At 40.5% G+C, this 9,119-nt stretch overlaps 1 protein-coding gene across 1 annotated transcript; it reads right to left on the bottom strand.

Annotated features, from left to right (window-relative positions):
- Window positions 1-6,957: 6,957 nt before the first annotated feature.
- Window positions 6,958-8,913, bottom strand: LOC135703948 (uncharacterized). The gene is made up of 2 exons (XM_065225303.1): window positions 7,699-8,913; window positions 6,958-7,617 (listed from the first exon to the last, which is right to left on the bottom strand). Exons 1-2 carry the CDS (start codon window positions 8,911-8,913, stop codon window positions 6,958-6,960), a joined length of 1,875 nt encoding a protein of 624 aa, XP_065081375.1.
- Between the last annotated feature and the right edge of the window lie 206 nt (window positions 8,914-9,119).

Genomic DNA, 9,119 nt, shown 5'->3' with positions numbered 1-9,119 from the left:
ACGACGGCGGTCGGTGCGGACGTTGAAAATGGCATAAGTCAGCACACCAACACGGATGCCATTCCTTTCGAGACTCCATTGGAGTGGAGTCGAGAGCACAAGAATGAAATAGAAGTAGCATTATCCTAGCCCATTTGAACCGTCTTCGTCGTCGTCGTCGTCGGCGTCAGCACGTAGAGAAACGTTTTCAGCAGCCAAACAGGAACCCCAAATCTACGTGTGTTCCAGCTACGAACGGATTGGAAAGGATGCGAGAAAAATGTTTCCCAGGAAACGTCACCACACGTTCCGCATTGCGTGACAAACGGGTAAGGGATATGCCGTGCCTGCGGGCGTACATCTCGGAAAGTTGTGAATAAATATCTTGAACTCTATTTACCTACTGGCAGAGAAGTGGGTGTTCGCACCGTTGTTGTAGTCGATTCTAGTCGAGAAGTAGCAGGTAGTCGTTTTTACACGGATGCTTGCATATTTATGGACTTTCCCCCGCGAAAACGGGAAGCGTCATGTTTTCTGCCAAATCATCCTCGTATGTGGAATGTCAGAGAATTGGCAGGTGCTTGACATTAGGATGATGTTGAGAATAAACCACCTCGCAACTGAACTTATAAAACGAAAAATTGTTTCTGGCAAGCACAATTTTACTGCAAAAGACAGATCCTATTTCCGATCCGGACGACGATGATTTATTGTCTTGTTGCAATTTTTCCAATATTATTTTGCATACATGGAGCCAATAATCGAGAAAATCATTAAGCAAGTGAGTCAAGATCAAACATTAAGTAATGAGTAAATATTCAAACTAATCAATAATCAAGGATGTCATGATTCAAACAAATGAAAAGTCAAGGGAAGTAAAGTTTTGTCGAGAATCTAATAGCGAATTCGTTTATTATTCAGTTCCAACCTGGATCGGGTATCAAGATTGGGTCTGCTTGTTTTCTGAAAAGCGTCAGTTTGCTCGTTTGTTTTTAAAACCTAGCTCAGGTTGAGGTTCACACTGACAAAAAGTTCGGTTTCGCACTGGTGTTAACCCCGATAATAAACGAATTCGCTATAAGGAATCAAGAAAATCATTCATTCAGATTTGTTTATTTCGTCAACTGACGTCGACTAGTACAAATACTGATTTGAAAGAATCAAGAGAATAGAAAATCAAGAACCAAGAAAATCAAGAATCAATAGAACTCAGTATCGAATAATTCAGCAATCAGGCGAACTAAGTGAACTAAGGAAATTAAGGGTAGCAAGAGATCCATGAGAAATAATAGAATCAAGAAGCAGGAAAATTGACAATCTTGAATCGAGATAACCTAGAGATTCAGATAAACCAATAATCAAATAATAAGAGAATATATAAACAACTATCCAGTCTTACAGGAGATCACGAATCAAGTGAATCACGATTTCATAGAATTAAGAAAATCAAATATCAAGAGAATCTAGAGTGTCAAGAGGGGGCCTCCTTTAGCTCAGTCGGTAAAGGCGCAGCTTTAAAACAAGACCATGATGGAAGGTGCTGAGTTCGATTCCCGGTCTGGTCTATGAATTATTTGAGTTGGAAAATTTCTCGACTTCCCTGATTGTTCTTGTCACACAATTTTACTAATGCAAAAATAGTACAGGCATTGAAAATCCTCATTTAACAAGTGCGGAAGTGCATCTAGAACACTAAGTTGAGAGCACGCAATAAGCTAATATACCATAAGCAGTAAGCTTGAAATGCGAAAAAGAGTTTAGAGTCCACCTTTTTTTATAAAGATGTGATAGAAAACATGGTTTGATATACATATTTTCCAAAATTTTATGAAAAATAAATATACTCTTGGATTTTTTATATAACATTCCAATATTTTTTGAAACATTAAAACGTTCCAGCTATCTTTTGTAGTTGGGTTGATAAGCGTCTCGTTTAGAAGCAAGAGAGCCAAGTATAAAAAAAATCATGTGAATCAGATGAACCAAGACAGTTGAGAATCGAGAACCTCAAGAATCAAGAGCAACGAGATTCAAGAGAAGCAAGAATTAAGAATCAAAAGAATGACATATCAAATGGAACAAGAAACATTAGAAACAGAAAATAAGTGATGAAAGCATATTTAAAATCAGGAGAACCATTATAGGAGAATACAAAATCATATGAATCAATTTTTAAGTGACTTAAGTTCTAAATAATCAAGATAGTAAAGGATGAATAAGGATAATCAAGAATCAAGAGAATCAGAATAACCAAGAATCAAGATAACTAAGAATCAGGATAACCAAGAATTAAGAGAGAATGAAGAGATTAAAAATAATCAGGACAATCAATGATCGAGATAATGAATTACCATGAGAATCTTGAATCAGGAAAATGAAGAATCAAGAGAATGACATGTAACATGAAACAATAATCAGGAGAATGCAAAATCAATATAACAATGAAGCAAGTGAGTCAAGCATTTATAATATCTAGTGAATAAAGAATCAAGAAAATCAGGATAATCAATAATCAAGAGATTGAAAATGAATCAGGAGACTCAAGAACAAGCGAATCAATCATCTTAAGAATTAAAAGGGATAAGAATAAATAAATAAATAGATGCCATCAGTTGAACGAATACAATCGAGAATCATGAATCAAGAGACGCGAGATTTAAGAGAAACAAGAATAAGATATCAGGAAAACCATGTCAGGAGAATCAAAAATCAAGTGAATTAAATATCAAGTAAATCAAGTTCCAATGAATCACGAAAATCATAAGAATCAAGAGTATCAGGAGAACCAAGGCAATCGAGAATCACGAATCAAGAGATGGGAGATTCAAGAGAACCATGAGTCAGTAGAATCAAGTGACAATGCATCAATCAAATAAAATTAATAAAATATCAAGAGAATCTTTTCATTAGAATCACAAATCAAGTGAATCAAGTTCCAAAGAATCTAGATAATCAGAAAAATTTAAGTAAAGCTGGAGAATCAATAGTCAAGATAATGAATTATCATGAGAATCAAGAGTAGAATCGAAAATCAAATGAACCAACCATCATAAGAATCAAGAGAGTAAAGAATAAATATTCAATATATTCAGCTGTACCAAGACAATCGAGAAGCAAGAATCAACAGACGGGAGGTTCAAGAGAAACAATAATCAGTAGAATCAATAATCAAGTGAATCATGCATCTATCAAATAATGTGAATAAGATATCAGGAGAATCAAAAACCAACTGAATCATACTATTAAGTGAATCAAGTTCCAAAGAATCAAGAGAATCAAGATAATCAGGAAAGGCCAGAATCAAGAGAACAAAAATAATCAAGAGGATGAAGAGATTAAAATGAAGCAGGAGATTCAAGATAATGAATTGCCAATCATGAATCAGGAGAATTAAAAATGAAGTGAATCAAGCATGTTAGGAATCAAAAGAGTCATGAATAAATAATCTATATAATCAACTAAACCAAGAAAATCAATAATCAATCATCAAGAGACGTGAGATTCAAGAGAAACAAGAATCATTAGAATGAAGAATTAAGTGAATCGTGCATCAATCAAATAAAGTGAATAAGATATCAGGCGAATCATTTCATAACAATAAAAAAAATCAAGTGAATTACATATAAAGTGAATCAAGTTCCAAATAATCAAGAAAATCAGAAGAATCCAGAGTATCAGAAGAAATCAGAATCAGAATCAGAAATCAGAGTCAAGAAAAAAAATAATCAATAGAATCAGCTGAACCAAGACATTTGAGAAGCCAGAACAAAGAGATGGAAGATTCAAGAGAAACTAGAATCAGTACAATCAAGAATAAAGTTAATCATATATCGATCCAATGAAGTGAATAAGGTATCAGGAGAATCATTTCACGAGAATCAAGATTCAATTCCAAAGAATCAAGAGAATCAAGGGATCTGGCTTATCCTCAAGAGAATCAAGTCAATAAATCAAGCTAAAATTTTCCAGGGAATCAAATCCCAAGCCGGATTTGACATATAATGTAATGAGTTTTATGTTAGTAAGTATGGTGAATTTTGAGTTTCGTTAAAAATTAACCTCAGATTCAGAAGGTACAGTATTGGTACACTACATTGGTGAAGGTTTTGATAAATCACCCGTCTATTCAGCAGGATATTCAAGACAATAAAGATAATCAAGAGAGTCCGGAGATTGAATTATCAGTGAATTAAGAATCATGATAGTCAGTAGTATCAAAAGAACCAAATATCATAAATCAGGATAATCAAGAGAACCAAGAGTGTTAAAATAATCAATAGAATCAAGAGAACTAAGAGAATCAGGACAGTCATGAGAACCAATTGAATCGTTATTCAAGAATATCAAAAATTAAGAGACTCAAGAATCAAGAAAATCCAAGAACTAAGGGATTCAATAATCAAGGTAAATAACCACTGTTATCATTCAACCAATATCATTTCCAAATCATTCGTTTTTAAGCAAAATCGCTTCCCCTACCATAAATCCAGAGTCACCTGCTTTGACATCCGCTACCGTAGTGTTTTGCTGGTCCAAAATAAAACAGGAATTGCGTATCCTCGCAGCGAGTACCGTATCGAATGTATAAGCAATTTTATGCTTCGTGAGACACACATTTTATTATTTTCATGTTCCCATCGTTCGTCCTGCCAACGGGAATGTTGACATCGTGCTTGACATACCGAGCTGAACATTGTATCCCGTCACAATATGGAACAGTTCGTAGCCCTTTCCTCTACTCGAATTCCCTTCGGTATCGGCGTGAGTTGTAGTATCATGGATTATTTATATGGAAATGGAATACGGGAACCAGTTACTGCGTGACAGCACTCAATTCATCTCGATGGGAATAAAGTCATCAACCGGTTCCGGTGCTCGGAATTTGTTGACGGGAAGAAGAACTTCAAGGTTGAGTCGAATGAATAGCTTGAAGGCACCGAGTCGAAGAAAAACGATCAAGAAGGGACTCGTTAATCGTGGCAAGATGGCTACCCAGCTCATGGATTTTGAATCAACCTACACAGCCCGGCAGCGTGGAATGTGACAAAGCGTTGAAAAGCTTCGGGGGAAAGGATCCTTCCAGGAAAAGACAGGCTAACAGGGGCAGTGGGTACGGGAATTTCTTCTTACATCATCGTAGGCCCATTTCCACTTTGCCGGTTCCATTGTCGAGCGGGCAGAATGGGTAAAAGATTTCTACAGTTGAGTAGAGTTGGTGGGATTTTTTCATGCATCATCGGACGGGATCAACTGTCAGAACTACCAACGAAGCTGGAGTGACCTCTTTTCAAGTTTTCCGCCGGTTCCGAGGCGATATGGATGTTGAAGGCTCATTTTTCCAACTCACTCTAACTGTGCTGCAGCAGTAGGCAAAAATGTAATAAATTTTACTTAGAGATGACGTAAATGGCCACGCCATCCCACGGAACATAATGGCTGCCGTGGGCCAAAGTTGGATGACAGTGAGAAATTCAGCGTGGCATTACATTTCCGCTAGCTTTTGTTGTTGTTGTGATGAGTTTATTGTAATGGATCTGTTCACATGCTTTGACTGCCAGATATGCGCCTTCATGGGAAACCGGGAATGTTAATAACTGCAGTATCATAATTTTCTGCGATGAGAAAGCAGTCACGCTTACCACTCAACCACCAGCTCTACCGTGTTTGCTCCTCTATACAGTGCACATTTTCTTCGTGTCACTATGTCAAGTTACCATTAATTTGAAGAGCACTTGAAGCGTTCTTGTTTCATAATATCCATGAACAAATAACATTTTGTTTATTAAACACCGGCTCACCTTGAAGTTATTTTTCCTCTTAAATCCTTCCACCTACAACCGCACTCGTATGAATCCATTGTTCGCAAATGGTGAAAATGCTTGAGCTGCAATCACTTTCGATGAGAAATTTCAATTGAAACAGTGCAGAGAGTGTGCCATTCGATAATGCTTCACTTCTATCAGCACACACACACAGTCCATGTAGCGCAGTAAGTATACCGAGGGTTGCTGCACGTGCCTATTCAGACTTATGAAGGACCAAACACTAGCAACATCCATACAAGCCACTTTCCCGCACGTCTAATGTAACGAACGGGGTTCGGAAGCTAATAATAAATCAAAGAACATTTGCAATCTCTATCACTTACTCCCACTCAACATGGTGTGCTTGGAGTGCCAAAGCTCCGATACAACTAGCTACTACGGAAAACGGCGATGATGACGATGTTGAACGATCTACTGATGCTTCTGTACGGTATCGTTCATTGCAAGCAGTGAAAATCAATTTATATCCTTCCACTCAACAAGTAGCCATCATCATCATCATCAACAACACGGGCGAGTTTCATTTATGCCGGAGGACGGACAACTTTGAAGTGGTTTCAATTTAAAGTGGGATCTTCGACTTGTTGAGTGATTGTAGAACGGATGCTGCGAAGCAATATTGGAGCTTGTTGCTTGTTTTGAATATCTGTATGACTTACAGGCTTGTGATGGCACTCGGGTGCCACTGAGTGTCAGAATGAGACACGTTTTATTGGAAGATTTTTAAGGGTTTAAATATTGACTCCTTTCCTTTCGTTCAACCTGTTTTAGGACCTAAGAAACTGGGTTACACAGTTCGAAATATAGTGATTGTTCGACACTGGGATGTTATTGGATGTTGCGCTGAGAAGGAGAGTGCCATGGATTGCTCCCTTCGTTGGATTGGTTGTGCACACCGATTCTCTACTTCTACAATGATTTTGGACAGTAACTGGTTTTGGACATACTGACAGATGCTGACACGGTTGTGCCAGGCTTTACAGGACGATACTGATATTTATTTCAGGACTGGACAGGACATCATTATGGACGTTTAACATGCTTGACTGACTGGACGACATTACTGATAACTGGACTGGTTGAACTGGTTTGTGGATCCCGAGTTGTTCGAATAATGAACGGAAGCGCGCCGAAGCGCTGAAGCGAAGGAGTTTCAATTCTCCTCAGAAGTGGGCACAGCTTGGTTGTCCCGAATGGGAAGGACGCAAATCTTTGTGATAGCTCTCCGGAAAAGACCGTCCTTCGTTCTCACGGTCACTACACGGATATTCCCATCGGAACCCGCGTGAACCTCTACTACTCGTCCCAACTTCCATTTCATCGGTGGAAGATTGTCCTCTTTCACGAGAACCATTGTATCTACGGAGATGTTATTGCGTCGACGAGTCCACTTGGTTCGGTTATGGAGATCGGACAGGTATTGCGAGGACCATTTATTCCATATCTGCTGCACGAAGTCTTGTGATTTTTGCCACAGTGAAAGACGATTCTCCGGAATATGACTGAGGTCCGGTTCTGGAACAGCTGTTAGCGGTCGCTGAAACAGAAAATGACCAGGCGTCAATGCTTCGAAATCCGTTGGGTCATTGCTGATCGGCGTCAACGGACGGGAGTTGAGGATCGCTTCCACTTGAACTATCACCGTTTGCATTTCATCGTGCAATAACGTTCTGGATCCGATGGTGCGTTTGAAGTGGCTTTTGAAGGATTTTACGGCAGCTTCCCAAAGGCCACCGAAATTGGGCGAACGTGCTGGGATGAATCGAAATTCTATCTCGTCTTCTTCAGCTTCATTTACGATCGACTGCTGGAACTACTGGTTACGGAATAATTCGTGTAGTTCGTCGAGTTTGCACCTTGCTCCGACGAAGTTGAGAGCGTTGTCACACATTACCAGAGTTGGTTTGCCTCTTCGTGCGGCGAAACGCTTGAATGCTGCGAGGAAGGCTTCGCTTGTTAAATCTCCCACCAGCTCCAGATGAACAGCCTTCGTGACCAAGCAGACGAAGATTGCTACGAAATATTTACGCGGAGTTGTTCGATAGGCAACCAGAAAAGGTCCACAGTAATCGACACCAACTTTCAGGAACGGTGGCGCGGGTGTAACTCGTTCCGACGGAAAATCTGCCATCAGCTGATCCAACACTTTCGGTCTGCATGGGAAGCACGGCACGCATTCGTTGATTACGGTGTTGGCTAATCTTCTGATCTGCGTGGGCCAGTACTTCTCCCGTACTCTACTTATGAGAAGCTGTTGCCCAGCGTGGAACAATTTCTGGTGGTAGTGTATGACTACTAGTTTGCTCAGGGGATGATGATAGCTGAGAATCGCTGGATGCTTGCGACTCGCTGGAATAGGTGCCTTAGATAGCCGACCACCTACGTACAGTACCCCATCAACGAGAATTGGTGTGAGTCTGTTGATCGATGACGACGGCTTGACTTGATTTCCGCTCTGGAGTGCAGAAATCTCCTCCGGAAACGATTCCCTCTGAGACAAACGGATTAGTGATAGCATAGCTTCTTGGAGGTCAGCGTGACTGAGATACCCATTGCGTCTTTCTTCGCGATGGTGACAGTTGTGGATGAAGCGACGAATCCATGCAACTTTACGGATCAGCGTAGATAGAGAGGAATGAAGTGAAAAGATGTCGCTGTGTGGCTTGGACTGTGCTGGAATTGCGAGACTGAGATACCCATTGCGTCTTTCTTCGCGATGGTGACAGTTGTGGATGAAGCGACGAATCCATGCAACTTTACGGATCAGCGTAGATAGAGAGGAATGAAGTGAAAAGATGTCGCTGTGTGGCTTGGACTGTGCTGGAATTGCGACTGCACTTCGTTCTTCTAGCAATGATTGCTCGAAATCTTCCTCAGGACTTCCCACCCGCCAGGTGCTGCTGTCTCGACGCAGCCATGGTGGACCTTCAAACCAAATCGTGCTGTACTGAAGCTGAGCTGGTATCATCCCTCGTGGCACGATGTCAGCTGGGTTCTCCAAGCCAGCGACATGATTCCAATCGAAACCCTTCGTAATGTGCTGAATCTCGGACACGCGATTCGCTACGAACATCTGCCACCTCGATGGCAGCGAAGATAACCAATGCATTACGATTGTCGAGTCTGTCCAGAAGCTTGCGGTGTGCGGAATACGAATGCTGTGCTTGACCTTCTAGTACAGATGACTGAGGAGCAGTGTGGATGACAACTCGAGGTGAGGGGTGGTTAACTTCTTCTTGTTGCGCTTGAGATCCTCCAGTGGTGCTACTCTCGATTTGGAAATCAGCAGCCGAACTTCTACTGAGCCATCCGACA

Source organism: Ochlerotatus camptorhynchus, unplaced genomic scaffold (genome assembly GCF_037179485.1).
Source record: "Ochlerotatus camptorhynchus isolate MF236.1 unplaced genomic scaffold, CSIRO-AGI_Acam_v1.1 ptg000225l, whole genome shotgun sequence".
Lineage (NCBI taxonomy): Eukaryota > Metazoa > Arthropoda > Insecta > Diptera > Culicidae > Ochlerotatus > Ochlerotatus camptorhynchus.
The sequence above is the reverse complement of the archived record's forward strand: the minus strand, read 5'-3'. Positions and strand labels throughout refer to the sequence as shown.